Below are 24858 nucleotides of genomic sequence, written 5' to 3' on the forward strand. Positions count from 1 at the left end.
TCCTTCTAACACTGCACTTTTTATAATACCCAATATGCTATCCCATGGGTAATTTTTCTAATAGCGTATTTCACTACCTCTACTCTTCCTTGCCCTTCACATCCTTAGCAACAACCAGTAGCCACAACACCACCATAATTTCAGGGTTTTTTCCTTCTCTGATCAACACTTCTTTTCTTTCCACACCATCTCTTCAATTCTGGACTCCAACATTTCTGGGAAACCATCAAAATGAAAGTCTACTGATCCTTCCAACATTAAGTTTTCCCAGACTTCTTTTTTTTCGGACAGGCTTAATGACCGAGTTGACCACAACTTCTCCTGTGCATGCCCTTCAAATACCTTACCTTCTCTCACATCACCATCCACTTCGGGTAAATCATAGTGGTCACTCAGTCTACCACCTACCTACTCTCCTCCTGCACCACAAGGGTAAATGTGGTCACAGAAAAAAATCACATGACCCCGCTTGCTGGTTTCACTTCAAATTTATGACCCTGAGCCTCAATCTGGCACTTTAATTCTTCTCTGTAATTATACTATACAGTTCCAGAGGCCATTTACTCTCCCACTCGCTAGAAAACTCACACCTTCTCCTCTTTCTTCAAACCCCTACATCTTCTTCCTCATTCTCACTCTGAGCTGACAACTTTGTTTCCCACTTCACTGAGATAGTTGAAGCAATCCGAAGAGAACTTCCAAAACCCTCATCACCACATCTAGTCACCCACCTACATCTTTGTCCTTTTACATAGCCATCAGTCCTGCTACTACGCTCCTACTTAAACCAAACCTCACTTGAATACGTTGCCTTCTACTTACTTTCATTTACTCAACAAGATCTTATTAAATGCCTACCAGATGCTAGGCTCTATTCTAGGGGTTGACGACACACAGTGAACAAAAACCTGTTACCCATTCTGGTGGGAGGGAGACAGGAAACCAAATAAATATGCAATAAAATAGGATTTTCAATTGTGATAAGTGCTGTGAAGACTAGTATAATAACCCATAGGAGAGAAAATGATAGGTAAAACTTGGGTTGGCTGGATTCTAAAGGAAAAACTTAGAATTTGCTGAAAAATTAGATGTGCGATATAAGAGGCAGACAAGAGTCAACACAAGTACAAAATTTTTGACCTGAATAACTGAAAGAAATAAGATATTCTTCACTGAAACAGGGAAAACAAGAGGTGAAGCTGGTTTGAAAATAAAGATCAAATATGATATGACAAATATATATCCAAGTGGAAATGTGGGGATGGGAGAAAAGTTCAGAGGAAAGTCTGTCCTGGAGATAAAATTATTACAGTTGTTGACCTCTACATGGTATTGAAAACTATGAGACCAGATGAGATCATCAGGGGAGTCAGCACAAATAAGAAAAGAAGAGGTCCAATGTTGAACCATCCAGCTCTACCATTAAGTGGTCCAGTAGCTGAGGAAGAAGTAGCAAAGGTGACACAGGATTTTAAGAGAAATGGAAAATCCTGGAACACCATTGATGTAGGATGATGTAGTGAGAAAGAAGCCTGACTATAAATAAGTAAAAGGATTGACAGACTATTGTGAGGGCCCAGCCTAAATGTAAATCTGTGAATTTGTAGTAAAAGCAATTTGCTTGGCTTTTTGACAATGTCTCCAGGAATGCTCAACTGCCTATCATAGGAACAGAGAAAGTGAATCGCAGCATTTATAGAACTGATGTTCAGAGGTGGCTCTGGAAGAAGAATGTTGTGAGTGTCAGGAAACTGAGGGTACTGATGGGAGAAGAGCAAAAGGTCAACCATGAAGTTCAACGTGGACAGGGAAGAAGAGGGACTTCAGACTAAGGGACTAGTGGTCTCTTTGGTTCAGGAATCAGATTTGAAAGCATGGTGGGTGTTGGGGAGAATGGCCCAGGGTCACAGTATGGGTTATGAGAGCTTAGGATTTAGTAGGGTGGTAAGACTAGATGATTATAAGGTCTAGGCTTATAACAGAGTAGGGTAAGGTTAGGGTTTCTAGAAACAATATCTATTCCTTAGGGCATAAAAAATACACAGACAAACCCTTCTGAGCCAACTTTCATTTTTCAATATTATTTTCCACCTTTAAAAATAATTGTCTATTCCCCCATGGCATTCAGGTCGCAATTCCCAGGCTTATCATCCAAAAATAATAAATCAATGCTTTCCTTTGTAGGAAGGGACATTAGATCCCTCATGAGATTCAGGGAACCCACTAGTCTTATCAGTGATACACAATACAACACACTTTCTAGATGGATTATTTTCTAGGAAGCCTTCTTTACATGACTAATCTCATCAATATCTTGATGGGTGGAGAGGGGTTTTAACAAGAAAATCACTGAGGGTAGTTCAGATAATTTATCATAGAGTTTCATTTGGGTAGGAAATAAAGATAGTCTTTTAGGAGTCAAAAAAGAGGTGAAAGTGTGACTTTGTCCTCAGGTGCTATAGGCCTGCCCTCATCTCCCCACATGATGACTACAGGTCTATCTTATGTTCTATCCAGATGAAATTTAAATACTGAGGTATGCACTTCAGTATAAGTGCCCTGTGGTTACAAAATACATATAACCGTTATTAACAGTAAGTGGCTTTGCCTTCTAAAGCATATACAGTGACCAAGATTTATTTCTCCAAAAATTTACTTCTTTACTTTAGCTTGCTACTAAAGTCTCTAAAATACAAATAGATTGTCACTACCGATACATTGTGAACTATTGACTTTTTAAAGGTTAATAGTTACAATTTTAGTGAATAAAATTGAAACAAAGTATGAATAAAAATGGATGCTTCAATGAATGAGGTGTGCTTTTAGAACATATCCTCAAAGGAATTTCTAAACATAACCAAATGTTGACAATGAAAGCAACCAAAAATAAGTAAAACTGTTTCCTTCTTTTTTATTGTTATATTTTCTTACAGGAACATCCATAGCCTGCATAAAATTTCTTCACCAGGTAAGGAGAACAGTTTGTTTTTAATTTTAGTTGAGCCAACATATAATGTCATCAAGAATAACATTAAAAATGGAAAATCCAACAGTACTAAAGACTTTTCATCTTCCTAGTTTACTGTCAGAGAACAAGATCAGGGATAAATTCCTATCCTCAGATTAACCACAAAAAGGGCAATGGTTTGGTATTCACTTTTAAGCTGAGAGTACATTGTTAGCATGAGGCTCTTTTTATCACTTTTACCTAGCATCGTCTTATCCTAACAAGGATGTACAGAATTTTTTGCACAAAATTTAGTTGGAAAAGGATTTGAAATTATACTAGCTACTCTATACAACATTTAGATGAAGAGCCCCGTGTTAGCCGGTGGACTGCTGAATCCCTTATTCAGGAAAGAAAAAGAAAAATTTTGCTGTTTACTGCATACCATAGCCCAGTTCCAATGGAGCCCAGAAATGAATTGCTATGGTGATGAAAAATCATTTTCCACACAAAGCAGAACCAGATGCATGTTAATATCATTGCATTGGTTAAATGCCAGTTAACACTTTCCATTGTCAGTGTTGTTTAAAAACGCATTTTAGTTCCTATCCTTGAGAAACTAGTTTAATAATAAAAATTAGAGCGAAAGGATGAAAATATTTTCCTAAGTATAGTTTCAAGTGCTCGAAACTCTGAGACTGTCACCTTCTCACTGGCCACTCGACTAATAATTTAAGAAACTGTTTTCCCCCCGTGCCATGCAGGCTCACTGCTTCTTTGCTCAGTTTCAGGCTCCAGTGCCTTCCTTTCTTCTATTTCCCTAGAAGTTCTCTTCCTTCTGACGTTGACACCCACACTCACAGATGGCCACTAGCTTCTTGTTGAGAAGAGACATGACAGGGTGTCTCTCAGCATTTACACTGCGCCAAGGACTGTCCTGAGCATCTTCTTTGGTTGCCAGTAAGCAGTTTTGCCTTTATCTGCTCATCCTTTCCACTAACTGCCTATAACATTTCATTTTGATATAGTCAAATTTATCTACACCCTGGCATCTCTCCCTCAAACCCTCTTGCAGTAAACACCAGAGTGCATAGCCTTTCAAAGTTCTCAAAAGCATGAAGGAAAGATTTCCTTTTACCTGGGGTGTGGTCTGAATGCTCCCTGCTAAGATGCACGAGATCATTTGGAAGTAATTGTTCCCGCAGTCCCTCGGAAGCCCCCGGCTTTCTGGAAGCATTGATTCATCCCATAAGGGCGTGAGCAAACCAATGAGTGAGGTGGGAAGGGAGCCACTCCCTGAAACAACACACACACTCGCAGGGAAAAAAAGAATTCTAAAAAAGAGGTAACGAGGAATCCTCCCTGAACGAAAGGGTTTTGTCAGCTCCAAAGAGTAGATTTATGTTCAGACAATTTTTAGATTTGAAACTTCAGGAGAGGTCAGATTGACTGCTGAAATGGAGCCAGTAGAAGTAAAAGAAGAATTACCACCTATATGTGTTTCCCCTCTTTTCTTTTTATGCATGTAGTCCAATTAAACATTCTGCAAAAAGAACAGAGAAGCCAGATTGTACAGCAACAAGAAGCTGATCGAAGGACCCGCACAGCTGACAATCCCAGCAATCAGTTGGTCACACTCACTGGGAACATTTAGAGGTACAAATACATGCAAACACTGGGTCTAAATAAAGAATGAGAAAACACACAGTCATCCCTTCAAAAATCAATAGCTTTAATTAGTGGTCCTTGGCATGTACCTAGCGAGCAATGGTACAGGAGTGTCTCTAGTGACTGAAGTTTTGCTATTAACTAAATTTGCTCTAAAATAGAGCTTGGAATCAAATATTTGTCAAAACTAAATTCCATTCCAATGTTCCTGGAAGACAGTGAGTTTCCTGACTATAGACAAACGTCAAAGCTTTACATGTGAAATTGATTGGAGTCTTCAGCTTTCGCACTTCCATTTTCTAAGTGTTGATTTTTCTCCAAATCTGTAATATCTATATTTGTGCTTTGGTGATGAAAGACGTTGTGTCACAAGGGCTGGTTATAGACCAAAGGCTCTGGGAAGGAATGAAGGTTTTATTTTAGGGACCTAGATTATACCTCTTAACATTTTCACCATTATCAGAAGCCTGAATTCTTGGAAACATTACAAGTGAACCAATTGTCAAAAGTGATACTGTTAGCACACTGGGAAAAACTATTCCAAATAACCCAGTACTTTCTGACCTAGTAAATGATCTAAACTTTTTTTTTTTTTTTTGCGGTACGCGGGCCTCTCACTGTTGTGGCCTCTCCCATTGCGGAGCACAGGCTCCGGACGTGCAGGCTCAGCGGCCATGGCTCACGGGCCCAGCCACTCCGCGGCATGTGGGATCTTCCCGGACCAGGGCGCGAACCCGTGTCCCCTGCATCGGCAGGCGGACTCTCAACCACTACGCCACCAGGGAAGCCCGATCTAAATTTTTTAATGTGAGTGCTATGTTACATCAGAGAACAAATTATGTGCCTTCTTCTATGCTATGTATATTTATGGATATTCAAGAGACTATAATACCCTCCTGCCCTTAAAGAGCTTACAGTCCAATTGGGAATATAAAACAGGTGTACAAGTACAGAGATGCAAAGCAAAAAAGAAGAGAAAAATTCCCATCCTGCAGTTCTCAAAGTTTATACATAAGCCACCTGGAGATCTTAAAATGCAGTTTCTTAAATATCCTGTGATAAACCATAATGGAAAAGAATCTGAAAAAGAATGTATTGTTAGGTACATGTATAACTGAATCACTTTGTGTACAGCAGAAATTAACACAATATTGTAAATCAACTGTAAATAATTTTTCTTAAATGCATAAAATATTTTTTTTTAAATGCAGTTTTTTGTCTTTTGGTTTTTTTGCGGTACGCGGGCCTCTCACTGTTGTGGCCTCTCCCGTTGCGGAGCACAGGCTCCGGACGCGCAGGCTCAGCGGCCATGGCTCACGGGCCCAGCCGCTCCGCGGCATGTGGGATCTTCCCCGACCGGGGCACGAACCCGTGTCCCCTGAATTGGCAGGCAGACTCTCAACCTCTGCGCCACCAGGGAAGACCCTAAATACAGTTTTTGATTGCGGAGATCTTGGGTGTGGCCTCAGATTCAACATTTCCCTCGAGCTCCCGGTGGCACCCAGCTGCTGGTCTGTGACACTCAGAGTAGCAAAGACTTAGAGGAATTTTTGGAGGGTTGTGAGATCATAGTCACCTGGGGTAAGTAATTCAAGGATAAAGTGGCATTTGGACTCACTTAGAAGAGTAGCGGAATAGCCCTTATTTCAGGCAGAGAGAAAAGCTCAGGTGAAGGCACCTATCAGAACGGCAGTAAGCAGCAGGGGTAGCCACAGAGCAGGGAACCAGGGAGTCAGATCACCCACTGGCTGTGGGACCTGGGTCCAAGCCGGGGTTACAGGACCTCTCGAAGGCTCAGTCCCCTACCAGCAAAATATGGATCAAAATAGTATTTATTTCACAGGGTTCTCATGAAAATTACAATTAAATTCAGCATGTAAAGCTCTGTGTCAGGCAAATACTTAATAAATGTTATACCTGTGAACACTATTGTTACTCAGTTTGGTAAATAACATACATGAGAATAAAGGCAAATAAGACTAGAAAAGTAGGTTCAGTCTAGATCATGAGATATTTTTAATTTACCATTTTAATTATTTTTAAGTGTACAGTTTAGTGAGTAGCATTACATTTACATTGCTGTGCAACCATCACCACTATCAATCCACAGAACTTTTTTTCGTTTTGTCAAACTGAAACTCTGTTCCCATTAAACAATAATTCCTCATTCCCTACCCCAACCCCCAATCCCTGGTAACCACTATTCTACTTTCTACATTCAGATTCATCTCTCCTCCCCTTTGTCGATCATCAGAGATCTTGAATTAAGATGTTTTGATGCTATTCAGTAGGGAATAGGAACAAAGATTTTATATAATTACATAAATATATGTATATGCATATATATATCATCATATATATATATATAAAATCCTAATTCCTATTCCTTACTGAATAGGGGAGCCTTAACAAATCCTAGAGACCACACTCATCTCCACGATCCATCCCTTGTCAGTGGTTTGATCAGTTTATTCTAAGTGGATTCAAACAATAAGGAAGCTCTTTTCCTATATCTCATTCTGTCCTTCTCCCTCTGTTATTTTTTCTCATTCCCTCCCCCAAACATAAAGCAATATTCACACATGTTGGTACAGTCAGATTTGGGAGAGGAAATACTTCAGCCCCTATCCTTTGTCCTACTTGATTTCTTCCTTGAGTCATTTTACAATGAGAACCAATGAAATTAATCCATTATTTTGCTATTTTGTTCTGTGTCTTATTGGGAACTTTTCTGTACTCATTTTCTTTCCCTTGTTTTCTTAGTAATTGTTGGCATTATAGACTATTCCTTATATTGATAGAAGGCAAGTTTTACTTAACAAAAAGCAGAACAGTCATGCATTATAATAGCATGCTTCAGCCATCTGCTTAGTAACTGCATATATACTCAAAGAGCACATGTATTTAGAACAATTTCTATAGAAACCATCCTCATTGGAATAGAAAATCATGGCACCTGGTCAAAAAATAGGCCTCAGTCTTGGATGATGAAGACCAAGTGAGTTACCAACACAGGATTGGGGGTGGGAGAAGGGGAGAGTCTAGCCTCCAGTTACAACTACTTTTTTCTATAGATAAGAAGGCCATGTAGGGTCTGCCTAAGACCCTGAAGCATTTTATAAATACAAACTTTTAATGATCTCTATCCTATTAAGGAACACAAACTTTTCTGTTGAATAATCTATTCCCAAAAGAAAGTAAAGTTTGTTGAACATTGCAACAGACAAATATAATCCAAAATTCTCTTTAAAATTTGGCATTATTGATGGCTGAAGTAGGGCATCCTTCACCCTTCTTACTAAACAGATATTACTGCAATACCTTCCAGCCAAGAGAATCTTAAGGTATTACTTTTAAAACAAACAGTATAGAACAAATAGTCTCTCTTCCTGACATGGAAAACAAATTGGAGGAAAAAAAAAAAAAAAGACACCTCTACAAAATATTGCTAAGAAACATGTAAGTTATTAAACAGATCCAGCTGTCAAGACCATCCAGAAGTCTATTTGACTGCTCTTATGCCTTGTGCTTAAAAAAAAAGTCACTAGAAATCCCATTTATTCATCTTAATAAACTCCTGTTGAGTGACAGGCACTATTCTAAGCTCTAGGAGACATCAAGATAAAGACTTGGACCCCGTTCTCATGAAGTCTCCTTCTCATGAAGGAGACACCTTCACAGCTACACCACTGGTGAATGAAGTTAGAGGAGAGGGCAAGTGATGTGCTGAATCTAGCCTGTTCGGGGAAGCAGCCTCAGGCCATCCCCAGGGAGCTTTCACTCAGCTTCTGCACTTAGTTTCTACTCCTGGTAACCAACATCAAAATCACTTCTCATTCTGTTTTAGCCCTGGGTGGCGTTTTTCCTCTGAAGATGGGAATCACCCAGGGTTTGGACCCCTGCTCCAGAATAATAGGTGATTGTAGGAATCATAATCACAACTCAGAATTAGCTGTATGATATTTAAATGAATCCTGACATCTCATAAAAAATGCATGAGAGGGGGCTTCCCTGGTGGCAGAGTGGTTGGGAGTCCACCTGCCAATGCAGGGGACACAGGTTCTTGCCCCGGTCTGGGAAGATCCCACATGCCGCGGAGCGGCTGGGCCCGTGAGCCATGGCCGCTGAGCCTGAGCATCTGGAGCCTGTGCTCTGAAATGGGAAGGGCAAAAAAGGGGGGGGCCCGCGTAATAAAAAAAAAAAAAAAAAAAAAAAGCATGAGATCCTATTGTAACTGAGGAATTTCAGCTTCAAGTATGCTAAGCCTGACTCCTGCCCTAGTTCCCCTTCAACTTTAACTTAATTTACAGAAGAATAAGCTAATGATACATATTGAAATGGAAGATTAGTTGTTCTATTTTGCTTTAACACTTGCTCCTTATTTTTTAGAGATAACTAACCAGAGACTCATGGCAAAATGATGTTCCAATCATAAGCAAGACGTGACGAAACTTTGGCACCAATGATCATGATAATCATCTCTGAAAATAGAATACTACCCTCTCTCCAGCATGTAGCTCCTTTCTCTTTTCTCTATATTATCTCCAAACAAGACCTGGGGAGTTGGGAGTTGGTTCTTTAGGACATGAGTCCACCTTCTCCCCTGGATTGCTGGCTTCCTCAATAAAGCTATCTTTCCTTTTACCCAACACTTGTGCCTCAGTATTGGATTCTTGAGGAACAAGCAGCCAAACCTGAGTTTGGTAACACTGTCACAGTCTAAGTTTGTCCTCATCTATATTGGCATGTGTGCTGGCCTCATCTGGATTTCTTCTATTCCTGTTACTACTGCTTGTAGAGTCTCTTCTCTTGAGGGTATATCCTCCTAGGTAAAATGATACTAAAAGTCCACCTTAATTCAAGTAAACCAAGAGCTTCAAAGTATTGAAGAAAATCTAGCACCTAAGTGAAAATGTTTGACATACTTAGATATTCAGAAGAGGCAAATAGGCCTTGTACATGGTAGAATTTGAAAGGGGAACAGTGACAATGATAAGAAACATATATCCAACAGGAATAAGTGTCTGGTGGTCACTCTCCCCTTGTGGAATCACTTTCCAGCTTGGCTTCTGGTATACCATTTCTCTTGGTCCCCTCGTAGCCCCTGTACCCTCCCTCTCTGCCTGCTTTGTGCCATCTGACCCTGCAGCATTGAAGTGACCCAGGAGTCACTTCCTGGATAATCTTATCCAGTCCCATAGCTTTAATTAACATTTATAAGCCATTGAGTTCCAAATTTGTTTCCCCAGCCTGTACAGTGTCCTTGGATAATACACCCCTATAGCCAACTAACATCTTCACTTAGATATTTTACAAACATTTGAAACTTAATATGTCTGAAACTGAATTATTTGTGTTTCTCCTGAAATTGTTTCCCACCCCTCCCCCTAATTTCTCCCCACCAGCATATAGTTGTACTTATTTCTCATTGCATAAGCCAGAAATGAGGGCTTATATTGGTTTTTGTTGGTTTCCCATAATCCCCCATCAGTATATCAGTATTGGTCAATATACTGATATTCTTGCTTTCTCAAAACCTCCCATCAATATATTAGTATAACTTGTCAGCTCTCCCTTCAAAATAAATCTAGAAAATGAATCTATCTCATTACTTCTACTTCTAACATCCTAGTAGCAGAACCTACCATAATCTCCTTTCTGAATCACTTTCTCATAAGTGGTCTCCCTGCTTCTACTTTGCCTCCTATAGTCAATATCTGATAAACCACCCACATCTCCCTTTGGCTGGAGGACTATCCCCAGATGCTGGAAGTGCTGTGACAGTGCTCAGCTGTTTATCTTCTCCAAGAGTTGTTCCTGGTTGAATAAAGCTCCTTATAAAGTCACCCCCCTTCTCAGAGGCAGCCTGTATCCAATGGCTGCTTGATACATCCATACAAAAACCTGGCACCCCTGTTCCAATTTGAGACAATGCTGAAGGGTGAACCCAGTTTCAGAGCTACACTCAAGTTGGCGAACCTTTTACTGAGACTTCATTGCAGCCCAATTCTCCCTCTGTGTAATCTTGTTTCCTTCCCATCTCCCACTGGTGTTGGTCCTGAGAGCACTTCCAAGAGGGAAAACTTCCTGTATGCTAATCTCTATCTCAGAATCTTCTTCCTGGGAAACTGATCTATCACATCTCCCCAGTTGCTTTCCACACAGTAGCAAGATTAAGCCTTTAAAACATGTCAGACCACATCACTTCTCTATTCAACACCCTCCAGCAGCTTCCCCTGACACCCAGAGGCTAGGCCAAATTCCCTAAAATAGTCAACAGCTCAACAGGACTTGGTCCCTATGACTCTCCCTCCTGCTTCCTCAGCTCCAGCCACGTTGAATTTTGTGTATTCCTACAGCATGCAAATCCCACTCCCTCGAATGTTTTTCCCAAGCTTATTACTGTCCCTTCACTTCCTCAGGTCTCTGCTCAAAAGTCACTTTAACTGTAAAACGTCCCTCACCACCCTACATGAGACTGCAACCCCAATTCAAGCCCCTTCCCCGTACTCTCTATCCACTTTTGCCCATGTTATTTGCTCTAGAGCTTGTACCAACTTCTCACGCTTGATTCTTATCTAATTTTGTCATTTTAAAAAAAAATTTATTTTATATTGGAGTATACTTGATTTACAAGTCATGTTAGTTCCAGGTGTACAGCAAAGTGATTCAGTTATACATACAATACACATACAATTTTATCATTGGTTTTTAAACTCCATAAGGGTAAGGATTTGGTTTTGATCACCTTTATTTTCCTAGAATAGAATGTGGCACTTATTACCACTCCATAAATATTTATCCAGTGAACTTCTTGACTGACTGAGATCTTTATTTGTGGATATTTCTTGCACTTCTTTTCTTCTAATGAAAAGGACAATTTTGATTAAATTTGAATTGACTTTCTAAAAGAAAACAGAATCATCCCAATCTCAAGTTTCTCGGTTCCACTGGGCCAGTTGCTGCTGGGGCTCACAAGTCCTTACTAAGAATCAAAGGTCTAGAGGCTAAAGGTCATAGCAAAATGAGAGTAACTGCAGTCAGCTTCCTCCCATGACTCTTACATACAAATACCTGTAGCAAGAAATAGCAAGATGCTCAGAGCTATGCACTGTCCAACCATCTAGGTCAAAAGCAGACAAAATTTGTTCTGATCTCAGATTTTCCACCAAATAGTTGTGAGGTTTTGGGTAAGTCACTTAACTTCTCAGGGACAATTTGTTTCTAAAACAACATTCTAGAATCAGTGTTGGTTTCCCGATGTGCCTTCTTTAGAATACCAGCCTTGCAAGATAAATAGTGATGAAAGGATTATGTGGTCAAATAAATTTAGGAATTGGTTTATTCCATATCGACCTTGTGGAGTTGTCTCATGGTCCAGAGGCCCTTCAAGCTTGGCTTAGCCCACAGTTTCTCACATTTATTTGGCCACAGAAGCCCTGGCTTTCCCAATGCCCACTTCCAACCCACTCACAGTGTGAACTCCTGAACTGGGCTGTCCACAAAGGTGTCTTTCTGCTGTGATATTTGATGAAGGCATGAAAAAGAGATATTTTGGTCAAACAAATCAAGAAGTTTCCACAAAGTTACTAGATGAAGTGCTATTCCTGATCTGGGCTTGGAAGGGAGAACAGTGAGATAGATGGATATTGGCAGAAGTCCTCTGAATTAGGAAGAAAGGAAGAGGTGGTCCACATTCCATGTCTAGTGGGCACTATAAATACACGTGGGCCCATGGGTTATGAATATATTCAGCAGCACAGGAATATGAACTGAAAATATGGATAATAAATTGACTAGAAGATCTTGAAACATATCCAGAGAGATATTAATAAAGTGTGGTGCAAAGCATTGGGGATAAAGCATATTATTTAATAGAAATACTCAGATATTCCATATATAGAGAATCACTTCTATATACATCATAAGAGAAACCTAAATTCTGGCCCACAACACAATTCATAAAGTCTTATTTGTAAGTGAATAGAGTAACACTAGCATCTTTAGAGTTTACAGCATAATTTCATAAAGGAACAGAGCAAAGTAATATTTATTTCCAAAATGACCTTTGGTATAGTATGATTTAAACGTATTTTATTTAAAATAAAGGGGAAGAGGGGTGCCTTCAAGATGGCAGAGGAGTAAGACACGGAGATCACCTTCCTCCCCACAAATGCATCAAAACTACACCTACATGTAGAATAACTCCTACAGAACACCTACTGAACGCTGGCAGAAGACCTCAGACTTCCCAAAAGGCAAGAAACTCCCCACGTACCTGGGTAGGGCAAAGGAAAAAAGGAAAAACATAGACAAAAGAAGAGGGACGGGACCTGTACCTCTGGCAGGGAGCTGTGAAGGAGGAAAAGTTTCCACACACTAGGAAGCCCCTTCACTGGTGGGGACGGGCGGGGGGTGGGGGGGAAGCTTCAGAGCCACGGAGGAGAGCACAGCAACAGGGGTGCAGAGGGCAAAGCGGAGAGATTCCCGCGCAAAGAATCGTTGCCGACCAGCACTCACCAGCCTGAGAGGCTTGTCGGCTCACCCACCGGGGCCAGTGGGGGCTGAGGGCTGAGGCTCGGGCTTCAGAGGACTGGGGTTGGCTACGTGAACACAGCCTGAAGGGGGCTAGCGTGTCACAGCTAGTCGGGAGGGAGTCCGGGAAAAAGTCTGGAGCTGCCTAAGAGTCAACAGACCATTGTTTTCGGGGTGCGCAAGGAGAGGGGATTCAGAGCGCCGCTTAAAGGAGCTCCAGAGAAGGGCGAGAGCTGCGGCTATCAGCGTGGACCCCAGAGACGGGCATGAAACACTAAGGCTGCTGCTGCAGCCACCAAGAAGCCCATGTGCAAGCACAGGTCACTATCCACACCTTCCCTCACGGGAGCCTGTGCAGCCTACCACTGCCAGGGTCCCATGATCCAGGGACAACTCTCCGGGAAGAACACACCCCGGCCTCTACCGCCTCATTCTGTACCCCTCCCTCCCCACAGCCTCAGTGAGCCAGAGTCCCCTAATCAGCCTCTCCTTTAAGGCCGTCCTGTCTGGACAGGGAACAGATGCCCTCAGGCGACCTACACACAGAGGCGGGGCAAAATCCAAAGCTGAACCCCGGGAGCTGTGTGAACAAAGAAGAGAAAGGGAAATTTTCCCAGCAGTCTCAGGAGCAGCAGATTAAATCTCCACAAACAACTTGATGTACCCTGCAGCGGTGGAATACCTGAATAGACAATGAATCATCCCAAAATCGAGGCGGTGGACTTTGGGAGCAACTATAGACTTGGAGTTTGCTTTCTGCACCTAATGGGTTTCTGGTTTTATGTTTATCTTAGTTGAGTATTTACAGTTTATTATCAATGGTAGATTTGTTTATTGATTTGGTTTCTCTCTTTCTTTTATATATATATATATGTTTTTCTTTTTTCTCTTTTCGTGAGTGTGTATGTGTATGTTTCTTTGTGTGATTTTGTCTATATAGCTTTGCTTTTGCCATTTGTTCTGGATTTAGAGTTAGGGTTTTTTGGGTTCTTTGGGGTTTTTTTAGCATAGATTTTAGTGCTTGTTATCATTGGTAGATTTGTATTTTGGTTTGGTCGCTCTCTTCGTTATTTCTCTCTTTCTTTTTTTATTACTTTTTAATTTTTTTATTTTTAATAATTATTTTCTATTTTAATAAGTATTTTACTTCTTCATTTTTTCTTTTTTTGTTTCTTTCTTTGTTTGTTCTCCCTTTTCTTCTGAGCCATGTGACTGACAGGGTCCTGGTTCTCTGCCTTGTGTCAGGCCTGAGCATCAGAGCTGGGAGAGCAAAGTTCAGGATATTGGTCCACCAGAGACCTCCTGGCCCAACATAATATCAAACAATGAAACCTCTCCCAGAGATCTCCATTTCAACGCTAAGATCCAGCTCCACTCAACAACCAGCAAGCCACAGTGCTGGACACCCTATGCCAACAAGCAAGAAAGGAATACAACCCTACACATTAGAAGAGAGGCTGCCTAAAATCATAAAAAGTTCACATATACCCCAAAACACACCACCAGACATGGTGCTGCCCACCAGAAAGACCAGATCCAGCCTCATGCACCAGAACACAGGCGCCAGTCCCCTCCACCAGGAAGCCTACACAACTCACTGAACCAAACTTACCTACTGGAAGCAGGCACCAAAAACAACGGGAACAATAACAAACCAGAACAATTAAGAAAATGGTAATAGGAACATACATATCAATAACTACCTTAAATATAAATGGATTAAATGCTCCAACCAAAAGACATAAACTGGCCGAATGGATATAAAAACAAGACCCGTATATATGTTGTCTACAAGAGACCCACTTCAGACTGAGGGACACATACAGACTGAAAGTGAGGGGACAGAAAAAGATATGCCATGCAAATGGAAATAAAAAGAAAGCTGGAGTAGCAATTCTCATATCAGACAAAATAGACTTTAAAATAAAGACTATTAGAAGAGACAAAAAAGGACACTACATAATGATCAAGGGATCAATCCAAGAAGAAGATATAACAATTATAAACATATATGCAGTCAACATAGGAGCACCTCAATACATAAGGAAAATGCTAACGGCCCTAAGAGGGGAAATCGACAGTAATACAAAAATAGTAGGGGACTTGAACACCACACTTTCACCAATGGACAGATCATCCAAAATGAAAATGAATTAGGAAACACAAGTTTTAAATGATACATTAAACAAGATGGACTTAATTGATATTTATAGGACATTCAATCCAAAAACAACAGAATACATTTTCTTCTCAAGTGCACATGGAATGTTCTCCAGGATAGATCATATCTTGGGTCACATATCAAGCCTTGGTCAATTTAAGAAAATTGAAATCATATCAAGTATCTTTTCCAACCACAATGCTATGAGACTAGATATCAATTACAGGGAAAAAATCAGCAAAAAATACAAACACATAGAGGCTAAACAATACACTACTAAATAGCCAAGAGATCACTGAAGAAATCAAAGTGGAAATCAAAAAATACCTGGAAACAAATGAGAATGAAAACACGACAACCCAAAACCTATGGGATGAAGCAAAGGCAGTTCTAAGAGGGAAGTTTATAGCAATACAATCCTACCTTAAGAAACAGGAAACATCTTGAATAAACAACCTAATATTACACCTAAAACAATTAGAGAAAGAAGAATTAAAAAAACCCAAAGTTAGCAGAAGGAAAGAAATCATAAAGATCATATCAGAAATAAATGAAAAAGAAATGAAGGAAATGATAACAAAGTTCAATAAAACTAAAAGCTGGTTCTTTGAGAAGATAAACAAAATTGATACACCATTAGCCAGACTCATCACGAAAAAAAGGGAGAAGACACAAATCAATAGAATTAGAAATGAAAACGGAGAAGTAACAACTGTCACTGCAGAAATACAAAGGATCATGAGAGATTATTACAAGCAACTACATGCCAATAAAATGGACAACCTGGAAGAAATGGACAGATTCTTAGAAAAGCACAACCTTCCGAGACTGAAGCAGGAAGAAATAGAAAATAGAAACAGACCAATCACAAGCACTGAAATAGAAACTACAATTAAAAATCTTCCAACAAAAAAAAGCCCAGGACCAGGTGGCTTCACAGGAGAATTCTATCAAACATTTAGAGAAGAGCTAACACCTATCCTCCTCAAACTCTTCCAAAATATAGCAGAGCAAGGTACACTCCCAAACTCATTCTATGAGGCCACCATCACCCTGATACCAAAATGAGACAAAGATGCCACAAAAAAAGAAAAATACAGAACAACATCACTGATGAACATAGATGCAAATATCCTCAACAAAATACTAGCAAACAGAATCCAACAGCACATTAAAAGGATCATACACCATGATCAAGTGGGGTTTATCCCAGGAATGCAAGGATTCTTCAAGATATGCAAATCAATCATGTGATAAACCATATATTAACAAATTGAAGGAGAAAAACCATATGATCATCTCAATAGATGCAGAAAAAGCTTTCAACAAAATTCAACACCCATTTATGATAAAAACCCTGCAGAAAATAGGCATAGAGGGAACTTACCTCAACATAATAAAGGCCATATATGACAAACCCACAGCCAACATCGTTTTTAATGGTGAAAAACTGAAAACATTTCCTCTAAGATCAGGAACAAGACAAGGTTTCCCACTCTTGACACTATTATTCAACATAGTTTTGGAAGTTTTAGCCACAGCAATCAGAGAAGAAAAAGAAATAAAAGGAATCCAAATTGGAAAAGAAGAAGTAAAACAGTAAACTGTTTGCAGGTGACATGATACTATATAGAGAGAATCCTAAAGATGTTACCAGAAAACTACTAGAGCTAATCAATGAATTTGGTAAAGTTTCAGGATACAAAATTAATGCACAGAAATCTCTTGCATTCCTATACACTAATGATGAAAAATCTGAAAGAGAAATTAAGGAAACAGTCCCATTTACCATCGCAACAAAAGGAATAAAATACTTAGGAATAAACCTACCTAAGGAGACAAAAGACCTGTATGCAGACACTGATGAAAGAAATTAAAGATGATACAAACAGATGGAGAGATATACTACGTTCTTGGATTTCCAATCAAAGAATCAACATTGTGAATATGACTATACTACCCAAAGCAATCTACAGATTCAATGCAATCCCTAACAAACTACCAATGGCATTTTTCACAGAACTAGAACAAAAAATTTCACAATTTGTATAGGAACACAAAGAACCCGAATACCCAAAGCAATCTTGACACAGAAAAACGGAGCAGGAGGAATCAGGCTCTGGACTTCAGACTGTACTACAAAGCTACAGTAATCAAGATAGTACAGTACTGGCACAAGAACAGAAATATAGATAAATGGAACAGGATAGAAAGCCCAGAGGTAAACCTACGCACATATGGTCACCTTATCTTGGATAAAGGAGGCAAGAATATACAATGGAGAAAAGACAGCCTTTTAAATAAATGGTGCTGGGAAAACTGGACAGCTACAAGTAAAAGAATGAAAGTAGAACACTCCCTAATACCATACACAAAAATAAACTCAAAATGGATTAAAGACCTAAATACAAGGCCGGACACTATAAAACTCTTAGAGGAAAACATAGGCAGAACACTCTATGACATAAATCACAGCAAGATCCTTTTTGACCCATGTCCTAGAGAAATGGAAATAAAAGCAAAAATAAACAAATGGGACCTAATAAAACTTAAAAGCTTTTGCACAGCAAAATAATCCATCAACAAGATGAAAAGACAACCCTCTGAATGGGAGAAAATATTTGCAAATGAAGCAACTGACAAAGGATTAATCTCCAAAATATACAAGCAGTTCATGCAGCTCAATATCAAAAAAACAAACAACCTAATCCAAAAATGGGCAGAAGACCTACATAGACATTTATCCAAAGAAGATATACAGATTGCCAAAAAACACATGAAAGGATGCCCAACATCACTAATCATTAGAGAAATTCAATTCAAAACTACAGTGAGGTATCACCTCACACTGATCAGAATGGCCATCATCAAAATATCTACAACAATAAATGCTGGAGAGGGTGTGGAGAAAAGGGAACCCTCTTGCACTGTTGGTGGGAATGTAAATTGATACAGCCACTATGGAGAACAGTATGGAGGTTCCTCATGAAACTAAAAATAGAACTACCATACGACCCAGCAATTCCACTACTGGATATATACCCTGAGAAAACCATAATTCAAAAAGAGTCAAACATTGTACCACAATGCTGCAATGTTCATTGCAGCTCTATTTACAATAGACATGACATGGAAGTAACCAAAGTGTCCATCAATAGATGAATGGGTAAAGAAGATGTGGCACATATATACAATGGAATATTACTCTGCCATAAAAAGAAACAAAATTGAGTTATTTGTAGTGAGGTGGATGACCTAGAGACTATCATACAGAGTGAAGTAAGTCAGAAAGAGAAAAACAAATACCGTATGCTAACACATATATATGGAATCTAAAAAAAAAAAAAAATGGTAACAGAGAACCTAGGGGCAGGACGAGAATAAAGACGCAGACGTAGAGAATGGACCTGAGGACACAGGGAGAGGGAAGGGTAAGCTGGGACGAAGTGAGAGAGTGGCATGTACATATATACACTACCAAATGTAAAATAGATAGCTAGTGGGAAGCAGCCACATAGCACAGGGAGATCAGCTCGATGCTTTGTGTCCACTAGAGGGGTGGGATAGGGAGGATGGAAGGGAGACACAGGAGGGAGAAGATATGGAGATATATGTATATGTATAGCTGACTCATTTTGTTATATAGCAGAAACCAACACACCATTGTAAACCAATTATACTCCAATAAAGATGTTAAAAAAATAAAACAAAGGCGAAGCGATAACCTCCTATTTTATGTTCCAGGTATACTTACATATGAAGAATGCCCTCAAAAGCCTTCATCATATACTACAGATACAAATTTTATCTGTATTACTCAGTTTTGCTGATGAAAACTGTGTTCAAAAAGTGATTTTAGGATGGCTCAGATAAAAGTTTTAATTGATTATTTTTAAAAGCTCTAAGCTCTTTACATTCAGGCTCTGCCCACCAGGACAAGTCATGAAACACCCCTGCCCACAGGTATCTGGTCACAGAGAGATCATAACCAATGTTTTGTCATTCGAGTCACATCTGCTCTTTCCGAAGCAACTGTATTTTAAATTAGCTTCCTTATATTGGTCAACATAAAGAATAGGCTAGATATAAATGTAAAAATGTGCATACCAAGAAAACAACTACTACTTCCTCTACATATTTTATATTTTATCTTAATCCATCATTTTTTTCATTGTACTGTATCGAAATTCATGACTCTGCAGAATAACTGAAGACAGATGTCAGAAAGCCAGTGTCGGTCCATTCTTTTCCTGAACTACCTAACCATAATTAGAAGAATAAAATAGCAATAGAAGAAGGGTAGAACTAACTGACTGTGTTTGCAATACAGAAGAGAGAACATGGGGCTTTGGGTGAAAGAGTACTGGTGTGGTATCCCCACCCTTTGCTACTTACTAGCTGTGTGACCCAAGGCAGATTCTTGATCTCTCTGAACTTCCTTTATTTAGGACCACAGAATTCATCACACAAACTGGGACACTCTCGAGTGTGAAAGATGGGGGCACGGGGGGCACAATTAGTAATTCCTTCAGGGCAACAGGCATAAAATGGGACTATAAGGGGCAAACCAAGGCATAATCAGCCTACTTACTTGCAATATTGAGGCCATAATATCTCAAAAGTGTTGTGAGGTTAAAAATGGCATGATATAATAGGCTACGGAGGAAGTTTAACAGCACGTATTCAATAAGTTATTTTTCCCTTCTCATAAATAACAGTTGGGTATTGGTTGGGGATGGGGATGATGTGAAGGGCTAATTGTGTTATCTTTTAAAACATGGAGCAAGATAAATGGTTGACCTACTGCTTCTTCTGCTTGCAGTGCTCTCCAGCAACCATCTCCCTGCTTCATTTCTCTTCACCCTGCTGAGTTCTAAGACACTCAGAGATTCTATGGTGAATCATTTTAATTTGCATGATGAGGTTAACACAATTGCTCACCCACAGTATACTTCATAAAATCACTACCTGAAGACTCCTTCCATGATTTCCTGGGTGAGATACAGCCACCTGTTGCTGCTCTCTTAGGCCTTGTACTTCTGCATAGCATGTGCTGCTATTAAAATTATGTGATTACATGTATAGTGAATTCTTTAATGTCTGGCTCCCCAGTTGGAACATAAGCACCAGGTCAATAGGACATTTCTATTTTGTCTCCTGCTGTACCCCCAGCACCTAGTATAGTGCTTATCACATAGCAGGGGGTCAATAAATGTCCATTAAATAAACAAATGACCATGGGCATACATGAGGGTTGTATGGAGGATTCAGAGAGGGCAAGAGAGATTTCTGTCTTCAAGGAACATACAGTTGTTAGGGAACCACTGACCAAAACTGCCCACCTTGGCCAACTACCATGATAACCACTTGCATGAGTTATCTCACAGTAGGAGTTCCCGACAAGGAATATGGTGCTGCCAAGGAAAACTAACCAGGAGAATTTGGGAGGGTCCAAAAGGAGAGAGGAGATGCCAGCCCATAATAGGTCCTACCAACCTCTCAGAATCCTTCACGCTGGAATCCTTCTAGGCAGAGAGATGCATGCACCACCAGGAAGGACCCTGAGTCACACCAAATATGGGCCAGGCAAGATGATTGGCCAGAGACAACCCAGAAACTAACCCCATTACCATAAAACCTGAGACTGTGAGCCACGTGGCAGAGCAGTTCTCCTGGGTTCCCTTACCCTGCTGCTCTCCACCCAGGCGCCCTGTCCCAATAAAGTCTTCTGCTTTGTCAGCACGTGTGTCTCCTCAGATGATTCATTTCTGAGTGTTAGACAAGAGCCCAGCCTTGGACCCTGGAAGGGGTTCCCCTTCCTGCAACACAGGAACAGATTTGATCAAATTTATACTATGTATAAATACCATTTAACGAGTTTTATGTGATACTATTCTGGGTACTTAATATAGATCATCTCTTGAATTTCTCACAACAAGCCAGCAAGAGAATTATCATGTCCATCAGACAAGTGAGAAAATTGAGACTTGGGGAGATTAAATTACTTGCCTAACGAGCACAAGATGTAATTGGATTTGAATCCCTGTCTGCCTGGCTAGAACCCAGTTTCATGTGGACTCTTATTTGCTGACTGCTTCTCCCAGCCTTACCATAGAGATACTCACTTACAGAGAAGTGATAAGAAAGGTTCAGGAGAGAGCAGCCAGCAAAGATTTTGTTGTTAACAACGTTAAAGAGCATTGGACTCAGGTGAATGTTTCCCTAAAGCCTCCAGTATTCATTCCCAAAATGAGGCTATACACTCTGACTTTTCTAGCTTTCATCACCATTATTTTCTGTCTCTATGTCATTCTTGCTATAAAAACAATGCATGGTTATTTCGCAACATAACTTTAAAATGGAAATGAGATATCAGCAAAAAATCCAATTGTATTGGTATGAATGCTAAAGCTACCTAAATTTCAATATGGATAGTGCAACATAGACCCAGAAAAATATTGTTGGATCACTAAATATGTTTATGACAAGTATTTCCTTATATTTAATAAATAATATTTATCTTCAAAAACATCTAAACTAATGTGTGAACTCTGACATGTTTTATACCATCAATTTATTAATTCTACTAATGGAAACAATGAAATGTGGAGTCAGATTCAAACCATAAATCTACCAATAATTAGCCAACAACACTATGATAGTTATTTAAATTCCATGAGCTTTCATTTCTCCATCTATAAAATGGGCATAATAAAGGCATCCAAATCTCAGAGGGTGAATGTGAAAATTAAATGAGATGACATATAAGATCCTGATGTATGACCCAACACACAGTTGGCACACAGTAAATGTTAATTTCTCTCTTTCTTTCTAGGACAGATGAAATGTATAAGGTTTAACAAAAATCTCTAATGGATACAGTCTCAGAATACTACCATGTTTTCTTGTGGTGTCCTCTATTTTCTCCCCTTAATGTGTTCACTCCAAAGCAAAACAGAAAGGCAGATTTTAACCATCTTCATCCTCATCTACTGTCATCCTAAAGATCCTTTACAAACGCTGTGACTTGCCCACAACTGCAGAAAACCAGATTCATCAGGAGTTACAGAACACTCCAGCAGCACATTAATAGACTCAACGTTCAGTGCTCCATATCCTCCAGAGTCAACCATGACTTAGACCGAAGGGTTGTCCTGAAAGAAGGTGCATATGCATTTGTAAAAGAGTGATTCAGTGGGTGAAGAGATGCCAGTGAATCAAAGCACACTGGGATGATCTTTTCTTTTTTTTTTAGGTTGACACCAGAATTTCCACAGAGGGAAAAACCAGCTGACCGCTACAGTAGCCAGTATATTGCCCCAGGATGAGAGGTGTCCCTGGGACCAACACTGCTGAGCAGTCTTCCACGAAGACAGGAATTAATGATGCCCTTTTGGATCACCACTACATCTCTGGTACTTAACACTGAGTAGATACTAAATATATATTTGTTGAATGAATTAATTAATAGTTCATGCCAACCCTAAAGAAAAGAAGAGGTCAGAAATAAAGGTGCTAGGGGTCAAGTATAAAGAAATAGAAAATAAAAGGCAAAGCTTTTCTCCCCATGACTCACCTTATTAGTGGTAAGTCAGTAGCTACCGTAATTTAGCCTTCCACTGTCACTTCTCTGACTACATCACATTAGATGACAGGATGCTTCCTAGTTCAGAAATGGCTAGGGTTTCAAAGGTGGGATTTTAAGAAGCAATACAGGAGATAATGCAAGGAAAACATGTTTCTTCATTATCTTCTCTCAGTGTGCAATGAAGTAATATGCAGGATGTAAGAAGGAAGATTTTCAAGTTAATAAAATAGATCATTTTAAGGTATTTTATACATCATGAAAGGGAAACTGAAATAGCAACCATCTTACCTGAAAAAAGCACTTTACCTACTTATCAAATTTGTCCACAGGTTAGAATAAAGACAGCATTAAAAATTTGCAGTGAAGACTTATTGAAGAGGTTGTCTTTTCTCCATTGTATACTGTTGCCTCCTTTATCAAAGATAAGGTTTTATGGCACTTGGACATCTTTCGACGTAGCTTTAGGCAGCTTACAACTCACAAGTGCATGGGAGATTCCTGCATCTTTTGTGCTCTCAAGAAAAACCAGGGGGCTTCCCTGGAGGCACAGGGGTTGAGAATCTGCCTGCCAGTGCAGGAGACATGGGTTCAAACCCTGGTCTGGGAAGATCCTACATACCACGGAGTGACTAAGTCCCTGCACCACAACTACTGAGACTGCACTCTAGAGCCCGTGAGCCACAACTACTGAGCCCATGTACCACAACTACTGAAGCCTGTGTGCCTAGATCCTGTGCTCCGCAACAAAAGAAGCCACCACAATGAGAAGTCTGCGCACCACAATGAACGGTAGCCTCTGCTCACCATAACTAGAGAAAGCCCACGTGCAGCAACGAAGACCCAACACAGCCAAAAATAAAAATTAAAAAAATTATTAAAAAAAATAAAATTTGCAGTGAAGAATGGCTCCCTCATTTCCATAAAGAAACTAGATTATCTAACTCATAGGGATTTGAGGATAATTAAATGAAATGATACATGAGACATTCTCAATATGAGGCCCACCATATGATAAAATCTCAGAGATGATCAGCTATTGTTGTAGCTGTAGGCTATAATATTGTGTTGCCCAATGTGACCAGCAATCTAACATTAAGTATATATTTAAAACCAATAAATGCAAGTTCTGTAATCATTCTAAAATTTCAAAAATATATATTATTACTGAATATATACTCCCAAGTACTTTTCTTTAAAGTGAGTATTTTGAGTTCTTTTTTTTTTTTTCTGATCAACTTTTACTATTTTTTTCTTGCCTTTTTATTTTACATCTCTATATACAATGAAACTCTCTTCCCACCTATGATTTTGTTCATTGATTAGTCTGCATGGAAAGGCAAATCTATTCCCTTCAAATCTGCCTATTACAGTAACCAGCAAATTCTAAACAGAAACACTTTTCCAGAGTCTCTAATTTTGAATATCATAGTACAATTTTATTTGAAAATTGAACCATAAGATTCCAGGTAGAAATATTTTAAGAATTACTTCTCAGTCTTTTGAAAGCCCATATTGACATGAATAAATCTGGTTACCTGAAAGGGTTAGGAATGCTGTAAGGCTGGTATCTGTAAGTCTTAGATCCCAATAGGCTGCCCATGTGTCTCACATGTATATATATATATATATTTTTTTTCAAATCAACATGTGACTGTGTAGGCGATGAGTGAGGCTTCAAGCTATGTGAAAATAAGCTCTAGAGGTTCTAATGACATTCAGCTGGACAGTCTGTAGGCATAAAGGAATTTGAGACACAAAAAATCATTGTTCCAGTGGAGAATTATTAAACTGTTTTTCTGTAAAAAGAGAATGCCCTCTTTCTTCCTGGAGATATTTACTAAGGACCATAATGTATCATTTCAATTCTCTCAATAAGCTTACCATCAAAAATGCAATATATGTTCCCTCAATATTTTCAAATTTCACTTAAATTATTTTTAAACTATTTTTTCTCTTTAA

At 39.5% G+C, this 24858-nt stretch overlaps 1 protein-coding gene across 2 annotated transcripts in view; it reads right to left on the reverse strand.

Moving 5' to 3' along the window:
• Positions 1-24858, reverse strand: part of MLIP (muscular LMNA interacting protein) — a 290750-nt gene that overhangs the window by 158708 nt on the left and 107184 nt on the right. Inside the window, exon 1 of one of the 2 annotated variants that reach the window (XM_027126891.1) lies at positions 4086-4210. The exons of the other annotated variant lie outside the window; for it this stretch is intronic. Coding sequence (XP_026982692.1) covers positions 4086-4184 — 99 coding nt within the window. The 5' untranslated portion in view covers positions 4185-4210. Of the gene's footprint in view, positions 1-4085; positions 4211-24858 lie in introns of those variants that run through there. 2 annotated transcript variants of the gene reach the window in all.

This window comes from Aethalodelphis obliquidens, unplaced genomic scaffold (genome assembly GCF_003676395.1).
Source record: "Aethalodelphis obliquidens isolate GAN/ISIS:26980383/991018 unplaced genomic scaffold, ASM367639v1 scaffold31, whole genome shotgun sequence".
Taxonomy (NCBI): domain Eukaryota; kingdom Metazoa; phylum Chordata; class Mammalia; order Artiodactyla; family Delphinidae; genus Aethalodelphis; species Aethalodelphis obliquidens.